This window comes from Bos mutus, chromosome 22, assembly GCF_027580195.1.
Source record: "Bos mutus isolate GX-2022 chromosome 22, NWIPB_WYAK_1.1, whole genome shotgun sequence".
NCBI lineage: Eukaryota > Metazoa > Chordata > Mammalia > Artiodactyla > Bovidae > Bos > Bos mutus.
Genome location: NC_091638.1, coordinates 25,200,545 through 25,220,543, shown reverse-complemented (window position 1 = coordinate 25,220,543; position 19,999 = coordinate 25,200,545). Strand labels below are relative to the sequence as shown.

At 35.4% G+C, this 19,999-nt stretch overlaps 1 protein-coding gene across 1 annotated transcript in view; it reads left to right on the top strand.

The window, feature by feature from the left end:
• CNTN6 (contactin 6) overlaps nucleotides 1–19,999 on the top strand; it is a 181,324-nt gene that overhangs the window by 144,668 nt on the left and 16,657 nt on the right. The window contains 7 exon segments of the mRNA XM_070359703.1: nucleotides 7,982–8,157; nucleotides 8,514–8,631; nucleotides 9,240–9,398; nucleotides 9,521–9,670; nucleotides 12,417–12,487; nucleotides 19,246–19,480; nucleotides 19,593–19,708. Of these exon segments, the coding sequence (XP_070215804.1) occupies nucleotides 7,982–8,157; nucleotides 8,514–8,631; nucleotides 9,240–9,398; nucleotides 9,521–9,670; nucleotides 12,417–12,487; nucleotides 19,246–19,480; nucleotides 19,593–19,708 (1,025 nt within the window).

Here is a 19,999-nt window from a genome sequence, read left to right as displayed (position 1 = left end):
TGAGCCATTATTATTCTGAACAATGACACTGAAAGACTATTACTCAGAGACGGAGATTTTCACTGAGTTAAAACTACAAAGGAAACAAATAAATACTGACCTAAAGTAATATTTCCTAGATGCTCAAAAGACCAATACATGATGGATTGCCATCCCTGGCTTGTAAAAATATACCTGAGGATCATGATATGTAGTAGTGTGTTTTGCCATTCATATAGGAACAAGCCACACTTATATTTAAAGAAATCATGCTAAACAATTCTGAGATACTTTGATGATAGTTTTCATGTCTCCTGAGGTGCTCTTAACTAAAGATGTGTTCTGGAAATATCACTGTCTATTTTGACAATGTGAATTTGAGTAAAGTTCATCAAAAGCATTATGGATTTTATTAAGTCTTTTTTTACACCTCTTAAGGGTAGGATTGTTATATCAAGCTATTTTCATATGATACAAATCTCATTGAAATAGATTGAAAAGAGTAAATATTAAAATTCTGTTATTTTATGAACTCTTCATTAACTCATGCCATTCATATTTAAAATAACCTTCAAAAAATGGTCAGTCATCACTCAAAGCTGAATGGAAAAGTTGCCTCCCTATTCTGTATGTAAATAATCATTATCCCCATCATTTTCTTTCTGTCTTTCTTTTATTGTTACTGAAAATTAGAAACATGCAAAACAGTAAAGAAGGTAGTATAAGGAACACTGTGCACAAATCAATCAGGGTTGGTCATTATCAACTCATATCCAACTTTGTTTCACCTATACCCTCACCTACTTTCCCCAAATCCACCCAAATATCTCAAGGCAAATCATAAATACTATAATTCCATTTATGAATATTGCAGAATGTATTTTAAATGATAAGAGGATCTTTTTAGCATAACAATAAACCAATTTTCTCATCTTAAATATTAACAATTACTCCAAAATTTTTCAGAGTTAAATTTTACATGATTTTCTCATAAATATATATTTATATATGCATAATGAATGCTAAATACACATACATATACATGTATACATATATACATATACATACATGTATACATATACATGTATATGTGTGTGTATTTCAACTCTCTTTAACCATGAAAGTCATATTTCCAAACTTTATTTCTTAGAATTCTTTATATTTCAAGATATATTAAGAGGTGTTGCATGAATTAAAAATGTTCCATATCTAGTAAGTGCAGGAAATCTAGAATTAAATAAATTTTTAAAAGATTCTTTAATGCAGGAATATTCAGAGCTTTTAATATGCTAAAATGTGCTACGGAACTCTAAAAGCAAACAAAGTACACAGAATTAATTATAGTTGAATAGCCTGAGAAGTTCATCTTGGTTTATTTTTGAAGCATCACTAATCAGTAACATTTTACTGGATATGACTTTTTCTCCTGAAACCAAAGCATTGGTGACTTTATGACAATATAGTTTACATAGCTTGGACTTTCCTAAAATAGAAAATTCAAGTTCAATTTTCAAAACCTAAGGCAATATTTCTCAAAGCATGGACCTGGACTGACCACATCAAAATCAACTGAAGAAGCAACCTGTTAAAAATCCATTTCTAGATCCTTCCTGCAACCCTGCTGAATCAGTAATTCTTGTGGAAGCAGAGAAATTCACATTTTGAACACAGTCTCCAGGAAATTCATGCTAAATTTTTAAACTACTAGAGCAGAATTTCTATAAATACTTAAGGAATAGGCAGGAAAAATATAATTATGTGAAATGAAAAGGAATTACTATCCTCCTATTTTGTTTCAGAAAAAGAGCTTTAAAGAATTTCAAAGTTTTACAAATGATACAGTCTAGCACAGTTGACATCCTTCTTTTTTAATTCATTATAATTCATGCCCTAATTATCTTACTTTTCCACAAATACCAAGAAGTATTTCAGTGTTAATAATGAGCTTCAGCTTACTGCACCTACTCTACCAGAATGTATGCGTTCCCAGGAAAAGAGTACACTAGAAGTGTGTATGTAAATCCCTCCACTCCTCCAGAGTGATTTGAATAGCTTTTTTTCTTTTTTTTCCTCCAATGTTAGTTTCTTAAGAAGTTAAAGTGTATGCAAAGGAGGAGTCTGAACTTGTTAATGAACTAAAACTACTCCTTGTTCTTTCCCTAAAATAGCATAAAAATTGTTTATGTTTCTTCTGCTTGAGAACCATTCTTCCATTCTCTGCAAGTGTGACTTTGTCTCTGTGGGATATTCACTTCTAGTTCAGAGATAGAACTGTGGCGGTTGCAGAAGGGAGCTCTTTAGATAGCAATTAGCAGTCTTGTGGGTGTTGGAGAGCCACCTACACAGGATTAGGGCAGGTCCGCATGTGGTGTGAGGACAGAATACAGTAGTTATAAGCGTTCTTGTCCATGCTCCCCCTCACCCCCACAGGAGGGTACTCACAGGGAAACTGTGCTCAGATAATCATGCATTCCCTGTTTTGGATAACAAGTCTGCCTACATAGAAGCTTCTTCTTTTAAATATAATCCACTTTTTTTTTCACCGTACAGAAACTGGTATGTCTCTATGCCATTTATTCCCTCTGCTTTGTACTTCCAAGGCTTCTCATTTTATCAGCAATTTTTTAACAGGGCATCCAGGGCTGGTTTCAGCCTTGTGCAGCCCAGTCACACAGGATCCCATGCTGAGTTTTGCCTCATGTTTGGTCTAATGCTCTATTGTCACTATCTTGAAATCCTTGATCACTTTGTTTCTGAACTTACACTTTGTAAGTGAAAAATCTACAGGGACAGTGGAGCATGCACTTGAGCAGAGGAGATATGCTGGGTAGAAGCACAAACAAGTTTTTACGGCTCAGCAGCAGCTACTTGTGCACAAACGGGTTCAGGTCTGTGCACCATGCAGTCAATATTTTTGCACAACAGGTGGTATCATGTACACCCATGTGCCTCATGGGAGTGAGTGCTGAGAGCTGAGGCCCAGAGGAGGGTGGCACATCAGGACCTGGGGCCAAATTGATAAAGGTGATGATGGCAGCAGCTGTGGAAAAATCAGAGGATGACAGCAAGGGCTTCAGGGGAGCAAGATAATGATAAAGAGTCAATGTCAAGATCCACGGTGAGAGGTCAGCTACCCTATCTGTCCTCAGAGGATGTCAAATGTCATCTGTACAAATATTAACTCTTCATTCCGAGCACCAGGACAGGCTCCGTCAGGGCCAAGCCAGTAAATTTTGTCAGTAAAGTATTATGAAGCAAAAGCCTAAATATGGACATTGCAATAAAGCATATCATAGTGACATGAAGTTTTCAAAGTTTAGCATACATGATTTTGAAAATGTGTGCAACACTAGAAAGCTAATATCCAGAGGCTTAGAAATAGACATTCAAATTTAAATATTAATTTGCCCAATGGGAAAAATACTACTTTTATACTAAGTTTCAGGTAAACCAAATATTAATGAGTGTTTCTTCATAATTGAAGATATAGCAGTAGAATGCCTAAACATTTTGGATTATACACAAACCACTAAGCCACTTTCAGTTTCTTGTGAAACCTTCACAAGTTACAGGTTGTGTCCAAAGAATATAAGTTTCACTGTTTAGATTAACATCTAAAATTAAATCCAGACTTAAGAAGAATGGCTTTGTATGAAGAGTTAAGTCTTTTTAGAGAAAAATTGTTCCTTGAGAATCATTATCTTTAGACAGTCTAAGATTCAACATTTCAAAATAATTCATTGGAAGTTTATTCCAATTTAGTCACACCTATAAAATACTCTCAAGCGTTCTATAACAAGTGCATCAACAGAAACATGATTGCAAATTTTAAAAGAAAAATTTCAGAAAGCATTTGTTGTTTTATATTTGCCATGAACAACTGATGTCAATCACTTAAAATAAAATTACTAAAAATGTAAATTCTGATGACCTAATAAATAGATTTACAGAAAAGTGAGAAAACCCTCATGATCAATCGGGATTTAACTTTATTAATAAAGTATTATTATTTAATGAATTATATAAAATTGAACTAAAAATATATTTTTTGCAATTTGTATGCTTATGTTGTTACTCATGTATCACTATTACTCTGTTACATTTTATAGGTAATACATATATTAGTTTTAAATCAAAGTTCTCCATATTTAGCAAACTGCTTTTTCCCTATTTAAAAAAAAATCCACATATTATGTAGCTGTCCATAAGAACATCTAAAGCATACATTTTGAGTCTATCATAATTTTCAGTTTCACTCCTTGTTCACTCTCCAACACTGCTTTCTAGCAAAATGGCTGCCTTGTATTCACATGCTATATTTGTTCTTTACACAGATTTTTTGTAAATGCTCCTGCCTGCATGGTGAATAAAGTTACTTCTTCCGGCCAATTTTGTTTACTTAGCTAACTCCTATTTGCCTTCTTTGTGTGTGTGCTCAGTCATGTCCAATCCTTTGTTATCCCAAGAATACTGCAGTGCGTTGTCATTTCCTACTTCAGATCTTCCTCACACTAAGATTGACTCTTGAGCCTCCTGCATTGGCAAGCAGATTCTTTCCCACTCCACTACCTGGAAATCCATTTGCCTTTTACTGTCAACTAAAACAACTCTTTCTTAAAAAAATCATCCTTCAGCATTCACTATTTTAATAGAATTATTTATTTCTAATATATGGCACTTACCACAGTTACAGGGCTTTCCTGGTGGTTCAGATAGTGAAGAATCTGTCTGCAATGCAGGAGACCCCAGTTCAATCCCTGGGTTAGGAAAGTCCCCTTGAAAAGGGAATGGTTACCCACACCAGTATTCTTGCCTGGAAAATCCCATGGAGAGAGGAGCCTGGTAGGCTACAGTCCATAGGGTCACAAGGAGTTGGACTCAACTCTTAGTAACTAACATTCTCACTTTTCATCATAGTTATACCTACGTATTTCTAAGTATGAGTTGTTTAATATCAGTTGTTTAATATCAGCTTGTTGCTTTAGATATAAACCTCTAAGGCACACATTGCATCATATTTATTTTGTGCTTTAATTCCTTCTCTTTTCATTGTTGTTGTTGTTCAGTCACTCAGTCGTGCCCAGCTCTTTGCAACCCCATGGACTGCAGCACACCAGCTTCCCTGTCCTTCACCATCTCCTGGAGGTTGCTTAAACTCATGTCCATTGAGTTGGTGATGCCATACAACCGTCTTATCTTCTGTCATCCCCTTCTCCTGCCTTTGATCTTTCCCAGCATCAGGGTCTTTTCTAATAAGTCATGTCTTCACATCAGTTGGCCAAAGTATTGGAGCTTCAGCTTCAGCATCAGTCCTTCCAATGAATATTCAGGGCTGATTTTCTTTAGGATTGACTGGTTTGATCTTCTTGCAGACCAAGGGACTCTCAAGAGTCTTCTCCAAAATCACAAAAAGCAGCAATTCTTCAGTGCTCAGCCTTCTTTATGGTCCAACTCTCACATACACACATGACTATTGGAAAAGAGTATTTGACTCTATGGATCATTGTTGGCAAAGTAATTTCTCTGCTTTTTATTATGCTATCTAGGTTTGTCATAACTTTTCTTCCAAGGAGCAAGTGTCTTTAATTTCATGGCTCTGGTCACCATCCACAGTGATTTTGGTGCCCAAGAAAATAGTTTGTCACTGTTTCCATTGTTTCCCCATCTATTTGACATGAAGTGATGAGAACAGATGCCATGATCTTAGTTTTTTAATGTTTCATTTTATTTCCTTTACTTAGCAGACAGCTGGAATTTGGTGGTTGCTCAATAAATATTACTTAATAAGTGAATTAATTAGTGAAAATATGTGAACATTGTAATAAATTATTTCTTATTCATGGAGTTTTAGTCATCATTAATATACTTCTGGTGAGCTATGTATATAGGGAATGATTTGTCTAATTTTGTCACTTTGTAGTGCCATAATTAGAAGGAGAGGCTTTCATTTTAATGCTTGAAAATTATTTTTAATTGCATGATCTAAAACTTTAAATCAGAGCAGTTTTATTCTACCAGCACATTGAATTATCCACCTCATCCTCCTATGAATGTAAATAAGATGTTAGTGAAATATTTTTTTAAAGATACTATAAGAAGGAAAATATTCCCTAGTTTTAAAAAGTATTATTGAAACTGTGATATTGTTTATCTTTTCTTTGGGGGAGACCCATGAAGAAGGCTTGGGATTAAGAATGGATTTAGCCCTAAAAATCATTCTAGAAATGTTTCCCCAGAAATAGAGTAAAAAGTGCATGCATCTAACATAATAAGGGAAAGAGTATCTTTAATATACAAAAATAAGAAGATGCATTGAAACATGTAAAATATCATGTATGAAATGAGATGCCAGTCCAGGTTCAATGCACGATACTGGATGCTTGGGGCTAGTGCACTGGGACGACCCAGAGGGATGGTATGGGGAGGGAGGAGGGAGGACGGTTCAGGATGGGGAGCACATGTATACCTGTGATGGATTCATTTTGATATTTGGCAAAACTAATACAATTATGTAAAGTTTAAAAATAAAATAAAATTTAAAAAAAAAAAAAAAAATATTGTAAAGTAATTATCTTCCAATTAAAATAAAAACAATTAAAAAAAAAGAAGATGCATCTGATGTAGACTGGGTTAGATTTTCCTCCGTCATATTCAGAAATATAATATGTGTTTTTATTTTTCCATGATGCTTTTATTTATGTGTACCTTAAAGCCTATGATTATTTCTTCCTATTTTTTTATTGTTAAGAAAACAGTCACCACTTTTAAAATATTAGAACAATACTTAAACATTCTATTGATAAAATACAGTGGCAAACTCATCGTATGAACATACACATTCAACTTCAGTGCTACTTTGATTTCTTGAGCAATACAGAGAAGCCAGAATGAAAGGAGAGATTTCAGCCTACCTCCTACAAGGTTAAATTTTATCTTATGAGTGATCTTTAGAGAAAGAGATTTTCCAGGGTCCCAATTTCATTTTGCTTTAAAACTGTTTTGAAACTTCATGTACAATATTTTTAAAATATAATTTGCCAAAATTCCTAATTCTTAAATATTAATCCCTTAGAATATAGTTTACTTTGGTAAGCTAGTGCATATCTACATGTAAATGTGTGTCCAAGTTCTTTTTTTTTTTCTTTATGGTTATTTAGTTGCCATTTTGGTAAATTCTTAGTGCTCTAAAAGCAAAACTATGTAGTTTGGTATAAAATGTGTAAAAAATGATATCACTATGAGTCTATTTTAACCACAGAAATATAGGATTCCTGAGTCCAACTGGAAATTTGTTTGTGTCCTTTCAAATTGTCCTTTGAAACTGGTCAATGACATCATAGAACTTGTAGAGCAAGGACTGATATTGTGACACATATTTTTAGAAGCAAATTTTTTTTATGATAGATGTGTAACTCTAAAATTAAAAAATCTGGATGAAAAATAAAAAAGTCACCTCTGTCCTATTCATGTTGTACTTTAAAATAGAAATTTTTTTATCACAACTATGTCAGAAATAGAATAAATATGTAGTATTCACATTGGCAAATATAAACTTATGATTATAAATTTTAATATAATATGAACTATTGTAATTATGAACTTAGGAACACAATTGTTTCTAGTATATGAAATTAACCGAATAATTAGAGTTTTAACCATTTTGTGGGTTTTGCCTGGAATTTCAGAACAAAATAATAATAAAAATGGTGTGGTACACTCTCTATGTAGTGAATGTTGTCTTTTGAGGTCCCTGGTTTCTACTTATTTTAATATTAAGTATAAATGAGAATGTGTCTTGAATTTTCTTACAAGTAATAGGTTATATTTAATAATGTAGAAATATTTGAAAAGTGGGAATATAATTTTTCTTATTGAGTATAGTAGAGCTTTCATGTTGGACTTATATAATTTCAAACAATAGCAAAATGATTCAAAATATGTATTTTATAGCCATATGCTAGCATTTTATAACGTTTTAAAACAATAATTTTTTTCTCAACAGAGAGGACTGTTATTACCGTTCCGCCTTCCACAATGGACGTTACAGTTGGCGAGAGTATAGTCCTACCTTGCCAAGTGTCCCGTGACCCCTCCGTTGACGTTGTATTTGTATGGTCTTTCAATGGAGACGTCATAGACTTTAAAAAAGGAATGGCTCATTTTGAGAGGATTGGAGGAGTAAGTTGCTGAAATTTTTAAGTGCTTAATAAAGTGAATCAAGCCTTTTACATGAATCAACCTTGTTCTTAATTATTGTCCCCATATTTATTTGCATGGATAATCACTCACTGTCTGTTTACAAAGCTGCATCTGTTTTTATTTTGTTTTATATCTTTCATAGAAGTGCTTGTGTTCTAGATGCAATTATAATTAAGGGGGTAATGAAAGGGGTCAAGTATGAAAAACTATAATGATACTGGTATATCTCCTAATCTCAGAGGTGCCTCATATTTCATATTTATCCAGCTTTAAAAAAAAATGAGACCTGCTGGGTGTCATTATGTTTTTATCCCTTTTTCCCTTTCTATCTACAGGAATCTGTTGGGGATTTGATGATAAGGAATATTCAGTTAAATCATTCAGGAAAATATCTATGCACAGTAAAAACAACTCTTGAGAGTTTATCTGCTGATGGTGATATCATTGTGAGAGGTAAGCATAAATGGTGAAAATAGATGACAGCACTGTTTATTCACAATCAAAGACATTAATATGTACATGGTAGATCTTTGAGTAACCACATTATGATAAAGCAGTAAAATAAATAGCACAATGTTTTTTTCCTAAACTCCAGCACCCCAGGGTGTGACTACAGATATGAACATTGAATTGAGTAGGTTTTGTTTCTTTATAAGGAATGATCAGACTTAGCTAGCAGTATTGGCCCCTAAAACTTAGATGTGCTTTCTATTCATAATAAACCACTCTTGTTTTTGAAGTTCTCCATATCAGTTGCATTTATTTGAGTTAGCTTTGGAGAGAGGAATGGGTGAGAATGGTTCTCAGTTTTTGAGATTAGCTCTCTATTGGATGATATTCAACAATCCCATGACTGGCATTTTCTAATCTTCAAAGGAAGCATTTCTAAATTAATCTCTCACCATGTAAGCTGAATTAATAGGGTTTTTATCACAAGTAATGTGCTAAAATACATTATGTTCGATATTTTATTTTCTAAGCATGACAGATCAAATATCTTTGTTCCAAATCCACAAATTTAACAATTTCTAATATAGTCATCATAAAACATATTTTTCAAGGTCCCCCAGGGCCCCCAGAGGATGTAAGAGTGAAACATATTTCCAGTACTACTTGTCAACTAAGCTGGAGACCAGGCTCAGATAATAACAGCCCCATTCAAATATTTAGTATTCAGGCTCGGACACCATTTTCTGTGGGTTGGCAGGCTGTTTCTACGGGTAAGTGATGCATGATTTTGGATGACTTTCTAAAACAGATATTTTGTTTTGTTTTGATTAAATAGTTGATTTTTTTTCAGTTAGTGCCAATTTAGTTGCCTAAAGCATAACCTTCTTCTCAGTTCCAGAAATTCTCAATGGTAAGACATTCAATGCAACAGTGGTTGGTTTGAATCCTTGGGTTGAATATGAATTTCGTGTAGTTGCTGGGAACAGCATTGGGATTGGAGAACCAAGCAAGCCATCAGAATTGTTAAGAACCAAATCATCAGGTAAGATATCAATGTCTTCTAAAGATGAAGAAGATTGTTTATGATATAGTTACTAAAAATAATAAGTGAGAAGTCATGTAGCATTTTTGGTCCACAATCAGAAGCAGTAAACCAGTGGCTCTTATTTTCCATTTTTATGTGCACAGAGCAATGTGTATTTTCTCCAAAAAGTGAATTCAAAACAAGATGATTAAGAAGGCATGTCAAAAATAAGAATTTTTCAAAAGCAGTCCTCTCATCTTATCTATTTTCTAGCCAAAATCCAATAGAGAATCTGTAGATTTGTAAATGTAAATAAGTTACCAATTGTTTCATTAAATATTGTAGCCAAGAATTAACTACGAATCTGTTGGTGCAGTCAGCCACACATTTCCACTTATTTTTCAACTCTGACCTAGCTTTGCAGCTTCAATGAGTGATAGCATCAAATTTTCCACATGGAAATGAGGTGAATGTTAAACTCATTTAATAGAAGCACTAATTGAGCATCAAGTGGTTTGCTGAACAGAAGAATACAGTAGAACCTGCCTCAGAAATCACACCTTAAACTCTTTTCAATGGATATTCTTTGTTCCACTCAAACTTTCACATCCAAGGTAATATTTGATCATCTCAATGAATCTAGCCAGAAAAGTTCATATTCTTATCCAGTCACCTATGAAGGATCATGCTGTTGCTGGCTTGGTTTAACACACACAAATTACTTCCAAAAAAGTGTGCGCAACTGTCAGATGTCAATAAATCACTTTTTAAACTAAAGGTAATGTAAGTCATTTTATTATAGAACTGGGGCTGGAAAATAATACATTCGATAGTGATAACATAAATTAAATAATTCTAAAAAAATTTAGAGCTAAGAGGTGAGTCTTTAATAGAAGAAAAGAAAGGCCAGGATGTAGCTGATGATCTTGGACAGTCAGTATTAGAAAGCAGACATCCAGACTTAAGCTCCAGCATTCACCATAACAGTAGTCCATAAACTAAATGAGAAAAGGCCTGACATAGTGAAATGCCTAAACACAGAAATTCCCAAGCCCTATCACAGAACAACCTTATATGAATCTAGACATGTGCCTCATGACTCTGGATACTAGCTTCAGTTTAAATTGTTTAAAGCTGATTTGTATTATGGAAGCTCTGGGCAGTGTTGATGCTGACTCTAAAGGTTTACAATAAAGTTTTTAATGTCACTTTCTGTTAATCACTAATACTCTCATTTCAGTAGCATAATGAAACTTGGTATTTATAATGATTTTCCTGAATCTCCAAATCATACTGAAGTGTGACTTTTTTTTGAGGGATGGTATCATCAAAAATAATTCCTCTCAATATGGTTTTAGTATTAGTATGGTTCGTTTGAAAACTGAATAAAAGAAGGAACTTCTATTACCCAGAATACTGATGACTTTGAAAGAGTTAAGCATAATTTAAAATAATTTTCTTATACATCTGAACTATTCGATTGCCCTAAAGTATGTCACTGTAAAGCTATCCTTGCAACTATAGAATCTATTCTGATTCACACTGCACTTGGCCAAAGGCATTGGAAGACTTAGAAAATAGAGTTTGGGTGCAAGGGCAATCATCTGAATAAATTCTGAAGATCAAAATAGGCAAAGTTAGGGTTAATGTGAATATGAAAGTGGGTAATGTTTGGTGTTACTATTTAAAAAGGAAAGGAGATTATTATATCCGTATATCACTTATGGAGTTAAATATGTATGAAATGGGAATAAATAAAATAAGAAGTTTAGATTTATCTGAATGGTACCCATGGTAGAAGAAAAATTTTAAATGAGAAATTAAACATTGCATATTTTAATTTAAAATGATTGAATATAAATAATTGCATATAATTCAACCTTTAAAAAGTATCCTTATCACAGATTTAGCATACATTTGTTATTATTTCAGGAAAAGTGCTTTTTAACACTTCAACATGTATAAAGTAAAACTTCATTCTGATTATACACTACACTACTCCACTCATGCTCACAGTTGTCATCAATTCTACAATTTACCTTGAAATGTTTATATTTCATTGTACTAGTCCTTACAAAGGTATAATTGAAGGATGTTTATTTTCCTAATTTGTAAACATGATCAGTCTCTGTATTATTCTACCACTGAGTCTTAGGGTACTGAAGTTAAACCCAGGTAATTCTCTCAATCATGTCCTTGATCAGAGAACATCTTCTTACATTGACTGTGAAAAATTAGAGGAAAGGTCCTATTCTGTAGTGAGAGATTTGAGATTCAAACATGAAATTATAAACCAAGAGTATTTTAATTGATATATTTTAAGGACTCATTTTTAATCGTTAAAATATCCTGATGACTAACAAAAAGAAAAATTATTTTAGTTTGTTTATTGGAAAAAAATTAGTTAATAGACTGCCTCAGTAATTTGTTTACAGCACAACTGTATAATTAGGCACTAAATCAGCAGTGTTGCTGTTACCATCTGAATGGAACATCATTTTGCCAATTAGTAGATGATGCATAATAATATCAAACACATGATGTTACTCGATTTTGGAGCCAGGGTGCTCATGTATCAAACACTGTGTCCTCTCTCTTAGAAATTTGGATATTTGTAAACATAATTTATGTTCATTAAAAATGAAGACTCTCTCATAATGTGCCTGCGTGAGATTTTTTTAAGGTGAAATCCAAAAATAAAATTCTTCATGATGAAAAAATACTTTAATAATTGCCATCCTACATTTCTCTTGGTTGCTTTTAGTCCCTGCCGTGGCACCAACAAACATCAATGGAGGAGGAGGAAGTCGGTCTGAACTCATCATTACTTGGGAGGTAATTTTCTATCCAACTCAGTTATTTTGAGGGAAAAAGATTTAGCTGGCCAAGAAGAATATTGAAAAACAAAGAAGATTTATTTGATCACTATTGAGTATATAAAAATACATGGTATGAGAGACTCCTGATGATGCATAATTTAGAGGAGGTATTGGAAATTTTTTGTATTTTTCCCCCAATTAAAGAGTATTTTTCCCCCAGCAATTGTGTTGACTAACTCAATACAATTCTTTCCCAAATATGAAACATAGCCCAGTGTCTGCTGATGGTGGGTCAGTAGCATTTTTGTTACTAGTTGATGAACTAGAAATTATTTTATTTATTACCTCTAAAATATTCATGAGTTAGGCTCAGCAGAATGCAGGTAAAAAATAATTTTTTCCCTATCATTGCTCTTTAAATCCTTCCAATTTGTTCTTCCCTGCATGTAGATGAAAGCTTAGGCAGACGGCATAGCTTTTGTAATCATCACTATTAACAGGTAGGTTGATTTTTGTACTTTAAAATTTTTTAAACCTGTTTTTTATTATCATAAAATTTGGACTTTCAACCAATCTAAAGTTTCTCATTTCCAGATGCTCAGGTCTGCCTTAGGGAAGGAATTCAATAGTGTGAAAGAGAATACATATTTAGTTCTCCCCTTTCCTTCATTCTGCTATTCAATTTCTCCTTTCCCAAGATAATTCCTCCAGAGTTATTGTGAATTAGGATTGGGAGAAGAGGTAATGGACAGAAATGGTCCTGATTGATGGTCATTTGTAATTTGACTTTGGTATACTCTAACTGACATTTCAGAGAGCAGTTGTTTGTTTTGCCATGATTTTTTTTGGTGGTGGTGGTGGGGAAGGTCCAGGAGGTGCCCCACTGGGGCCTTCTAGTTGTCATCTCTTGGCGCAGGCTGTTGGAAGGTCTCCTCAGTTACTGGAGTCTGGTGATCCATGGCCAGATTTTCGGTTATAGGTTGTCTCTCTCCTCTAGACACTGTTTGCGGACAGCCCCTTTTAATGGTGCTCACAGACAGCTTCCTACATGGGCTTCAAATCTGCTCTCAGCAAACATACACCTTTGTTCCATGTTCTGTGGAGGTGCAATGAGTCCCCACTTGGCCTGTCTTTACTCTGCTACAATACACTGTCCAGGTCTCTCTCCTCTTTGGAAGTTTCTCAGGCATTTGTCAGTTAAAAGAACCCACATCCCCCAAATTCCAGACAAATTCCCCATATCCCCCACATTCCATGAGTTTTTTTTTTTTTTCCTGAAGCCTTGTCACTTGGTTAGGCAAGAGGTAAGAAGTAGCCCCTTTACTTCTCTTGGGTAGGGGCTGGGAATACACAGCTTTTTCTACAATTGTCTCAAAAGAAATATCTCCCCACTAGTCTCTCCCTTAAATCAGCACTCCCTTTCTGTGCATTTCTCTTGGGTCATTCCCTTGTGGCTCAGCTAGTAAAGAATCCACCTGCAATGCAGGAGACCTGGGTTCAATCCTGGGTTTGGAAGATCCCCTGGAGAAGGGAACGGCTACTCACTCCAATATTCTGGCCTGGAGAATTCCATGGGCTATACAGTCCATGGGGTCGCTAAGAGTTGGACACGACTGAGCGACTTTCACTTTTATTTTTCATAGGCTAAGTTGTGCCAAGGAGTCCTACATATAAATGGTTTGTATTCTTTGGAATGCATTGCATTTCATGCCTTTATTATCAGCTTTGAGCCTCAGGTATAATTGATAAAAGAGCCTTGCTATGTCATTGCCCCGTGTACTTGCTTTTGACACAGTGATGATAATTTTCATAGCCATAACATCTACTTCTTTGGACATTTTAACATTACACCTAAGAACATGATGGCCATGGATGTTTTAGTTAAAAATTGTGATGTCTGATACATTAGAGGGGCTCTCATTAAGAGGTCAGGGGTGATTCATGCCTCAGGAGATATTTTACAATATCTGAGGACACGTATGGTTTTTTACAACTGAGGGGAGGGTTGTATCTGAGGCAAGAATGCTGATGAACATCCTGCAATGCACAGGATAGTACCCACCCCCACTCATGACAAGAAAATACATGCCCCCAGATGTCAAGAGCGCTGAGGTTGAGAAATACCATTGTAGAAGAGTAGTAATACATTGCATCTGTAAATGATTCTGCAGTAGTATAAAACATTCTATATACAGGGTTCATTTTATTCCTCACAAAATTCCATTACAGAAAGAATAGTAGTATTAAGCTCTCTTCATATGAGAGAACATGGAGACACATAGATGTTTTCTAAAAGTTGGGACAGACAGAGCCAGGAGCCAGGTGTGGCCCTGGGAGAGCGATGGGATCCTAAGAGGCCTGACACAGGGGTAACTCACTTGTCGAGAACTTACAGGATTTTAGATGCTGTGCTGGACATTTCATGTCATTTACTCCATGACAATGTTAGGTGGTCATGATGCCACATCCAGAAAACAGACTTAGAAACGTGAGACTGATGGACAGAGAAGCATCTGACCACAGGACTTTCATTCCATTCTCTTTCACTTTGTCCTGAATTAGAATTCCAATGGTCCCTATGCAAAGTTAAGGTTCAGGGAAGGTGGGAGTTCTGTATTTGCTTTGAATATTAAGTTAAAATAATTCCTGTCTACCAAACAAGTTTCCCACAAAAAACACTGACTCTCGAGTGGTCTAAAAGGATTGTTTTTATGGAATGGTGAGTAGGTTATATAGGTTTCAACATTCTTTGAAAGTCATATGAGTATTTCATCAGTGGTCTGACTTCACCTATTTTTTTCCTCCATGGTCAGAAATTACTGAAGGTAGGTAAATTGTGGTTTTTACTCAGTCTATACATGGGGATAATGGGAAATTCTATGTATACTATTCTTAAATAGAGATGATATTAACAACAAAAAATCTTTCCATGATTTATAGTGTTCTTTTTCTTAAGCTGGGTTCTGAAGACCTTCACCTACAGGCCAAATCTGGCCTCCTGCCTGAAATACATTCACCACCACCAGTCCTATTCTCTTATGTGTTCTATATTGCTGCTTTTGTGTTGCTGCAAGAGACCCTAGATTCCCCAATATTTGAGAATCTATCACTTTACAAAAATTTTTTTCTGACCTAAATTTTTAAAAAATTCAATTAAAATCAATCCCTTTGTGTATTTTTCTTGGGATATCAAATATGCAGATACTAACAGAAACTGTATAAATGGATGCAAATTCCCATTTATCATTCACATTTGGCATCATGTACATGCAGTTACTGAGCCAAATTCTTCTGGTGCCTGAACTTCTTCAAGGAATCAGGTATGTATACTTAGGAGGAGATGAACACATTAGTTTGAGCCACCAGGAATGTAGTAATGTTTTTAATTCAATGAACGTGTAATTAATGAGTAATCACACTGTTCCAAGCAGTCAGGGTACAAAAATAAATTTTTAAGAAAAGGTCTGAATGCTCAGAACCCAACAGGACAGTCTTAACTCAGTCTGAGAGGAGGTCAGTAGCATATCATCATAGCATATCTGAACAAGGTTTTGAAAAAGAACTTGGGAGTACAAAGAGACCACTGAAGGCCAAAGTCATTCATTGTGGATGAAGAAGTACCCCCTTGAACTTTTAGCACTAATCCAGGTCCAATCACTGTTCTAAACTCAGTTTGACTCCATCATTGTGGTTTATAATTACACTGTAGTATAATAGACCTATGTTTTCTTCTATACCAAAGTTTTGTGTATTTTGTGTATATTTCTATTTTGGTTTGTTTTGTTTGCACTAACCTAGACATGATACCCGGAGAAGGCAATGGCACCCCACTCCAGTACTCTTGCCTGGAAAATCCCATGGACGGAGGAGCCTGGTAGGCAGCAGTCCATGGGGTCGCACAGAGTCGAACACGACTGAGCGACTTCACTTTGACTTTTCACTTTCATGCATTGGAGAAGGAAATGGCAACCCACTCCAGTATTCTTGCCTGGAGCATCCCAGGGACAGGGAAGCCTGGTGGGCTGCTGTCTATGGGGTCACACAGAGTTGGACATGACTGAAGTGACTTAGCAGCAGCAGCAGCAGCAGACATGATATCTAATCTTAGAGATGGAATAACTGCTAACTCCTTTTCTAAAGTATTTTTACTCATATCTTCGCATCTTATCTTCATTTATACTCCAAAGTACTCCCAACTTTGAGATGCTTGTGGTAAATATCTCACATAAAATGTGACTATAAAACACTGTACAGTAAAAGATAAACACCTAAACTGGCAGTTGGTACACTTTTTTCTAAAAGGTCAGTGAAACTATTCAGTCTTACAGGATGTATGGTCTTTTTTTATAACTGTTCAACCTTGCCATTGTCATTCAAAAGCCGTATATCATTATACATAACACAGGTGTGACTGTGTTTCCAAAACACTTTATTTTCAAAACCAGGCTATAGATCAGGTTTGGTTCAAAGGCCATAGCTTTGTTGACTCTTCGTCTATACTAAAAATTTATTTCCTACAGACACAGTGGTGAAAAATTATATTTTTAGCCTTTATCAGCTTTAAGAGATTTCATTACCAGTGGAATGTCTGAATTTTTGTATACTGTTGAATACTTTCTTTGTTTAAAGGAGAAAATTATCTTTCTGCCCACCTTAAATAGCTCTGTATATTTCTCCATCATTGGATCAGCCAATATGAAAAGGATGAAAGGAAGAACCTAAAGAAGTCTCTTTTCCCTTCTAAACTGAATATGTCGGATGCAGATCTTTCTTGAGGGAATGCCATGTGAAACATTAATTGTACTTAGCTAACAAAAGCAGAAGTCCTAAATCTGAGATTAGAGAAGCATCCAAAACAAGTCAAATACTCTAGCAAGTGTCTTAAACTCTTATAAATCACTTCCATACCACTCAAAATTAACTGTTTTAATTCTGATCTATCTGTGAAAGAGAAGTGTTAACACAAGAAAGCATTTTATTTTCTAAGATTTCAGGACTGTGTATTTCTTCCACTTTTCACTGTCTGTATTTGTTAGATTGTTCTACATGGTAAGAAGTAGAGATCAGGTCATCTTGACTAATATGGATTTATTTTAAAGATCAAATTGCCAACATCTGTTGGATCATTAAAAAAGCAAGAGAATTCCAGAAAAATATCTACTTCTGTTTGACTACACCAAATCCTTTGACTGTGTGAATCACAAAAAACTGTGGAAAATTCTTAAAAGAGATGTGAATACCATACCACCTTACCTGCCTCCTGAGAAATCTGTATACAGGTCAAGAAGCAACAGTTAGAACTGGACATGGAACAACAGACTGGTTCCAAATTGGGAAAGGAGTATATCAAAGCTGTATATTGTCACCCTGCTTATTTAACTTATATGGGCAGAGTACATCATGTGAAATGATGGGCTGGATGAAGCATAAGCTCAAATCAAGATTGCTGGGAGAAATATCAACAACCTCATATGCAGATGATACCACTCTAAAGGCAGAAAGTGGGAGCCTCTTGATGAGCCCTGAATATTCTTTGGAGGGAACCGATTCTGCAGCTGAAGCTCCAATACTCTGGCCACCTGATGTGAAGAACTGACTCACTGGAAAAGACGCTGATGGTGGGAAAGATTGAAGGCAGGAGGAGAAGGGGATGACAGAGGATGAGATGGTTGGATGGCATCACCAACTCGATGGACATGAGTTTGAGTGAGCTCCAAGAGTTGGTGATGGACAGGGAAGCCTGATGTGCTGCAGCCCATGGGGTGGCAAAGAGTTGGACACCACTGAGTGACTAAACTGAACTGAACTGATTTTAAAGCTACTTGAGAAATACTGAGAATGGAAAACAGTCTCAGTAGCTAAGCAGACAGATTAAATGAAGAACTGAAAAATTGTCCAGTGCTGTCAGCGACTCTGATAATCCAGCCCCAGCTCCAACAGTCCCTCCTGTTCGTCCTTCAGTTCTTCCCATTTACTTTACATCCAGTTTTCTACTTGACTAACAGCTAAATTCTGTCTCTTCTCTGTATAATTTACAGCCTCAATTTTTTCTTAGCTTCCACTGCCTCAGCGTCCTGCTACTGTACGTTTTCTACTTATTGCTTGCTCTAAGTTTATTTATTATTGCCCCCAAACACCTATGTATCATATTCAAATTCCATAATGGAGAGGACTTAAAGCATTCAGAGATTCTGATGGATAAAGAATATGTGGCGAGTATGTGTGTGTGTGTGTGTGTGTGTGTATGCATCTTCTTTGTGTATGTGTGTATATATATATATATATATATAATGAAATAATACTCAACCATAAAAGGAACAAAATAATGCCCATTGCAGCAACATGATGCAACTAGGGATTATCATACTAAGTGAAGTAGTTCAAAAAGGGAAATTCAACTATCATGATATCACTTACATGTGGAATCTAAAATATGGCACAAATAAACCTATCTACAAAACATAAACAGACTCACAGACATAGAGATCAGACTTGTGGTTGCCAAGAGGTAGCAGCAGGGAGGGAAGGTGATATAAGCATGTAAAACCTGTTTTACATTTCCATTTAAATTTTTCATTTATTTGAGTATCTTCTATTGGGATCATTTTTCTAATTGGCATTCCCAATAGAAATTTTATTTTTTAAATAACTTCATTAATCAGTGTAAATATCCATCTTATCTCTATAAAAGATATGCCAAATAATCAATCAATATTATAATAGCTATACAAAATATTTTTGTAAATACTCAGTGACTGATCACTTCTGCCCAAGTCAATTCCAGAAGAACTACAGAATGGAGAGGACTTTGGATACATCGTCATGCTGCGGCCAGTAGGCTCGACAACCTGGACCAAGGAAAGAGTACCATCTGTAGAGTCATCAAGGTTTATTTACAGAAATGAAAACATCATCCCTCTCTCTCCCTTTGAAGTCAAAGTGGGTGTATATAATAAGGAAGGAGAAGGACCCCTGAGTACTGCATCCATTATCTACTCTGGGGAAGATGGTAAGTTGTAGTCAATACTGGAATTGTCCTCTTTGAGACTGTATGTATATTTTGCATTTGTTTTCTATGAACCACTCTGCTTAAGATGGTTGTGTCTTTCTCTGGATGGTAGAACCTCAACTGGCCCCAAGGGGAACTTCTGTTCAAAGCTTTTCTGCTTCAGAAATGGAGGTTTCATGGAATGCTATTGCCTGGAATAGAAACACTGGAAGAGTTCTGGGCTATGAGGTAATCCACAATAATTTCACTCTGCACTCTGAATATGCCAGCTAGCAATAGCTCTGTTCAACAATCCTATACTACCAATCTAGTCCTTAATATAAGTTGCGCTATTCTGTGCTCAGTTGTGTCTGACTCTGTGTGACCCCATGGACTGTAGCCCACCAGGCTCATCTGTGCATGGGATTTCCCAGGCAAGAATACTGGAGTGAGGTGCTATTTATTCCTCCAAGTGATCTTCCTGACCCAGGGAAAGAACTTGTGTCTCCTGCATCTCTTGCATTGCAGGTGGATTCTTTA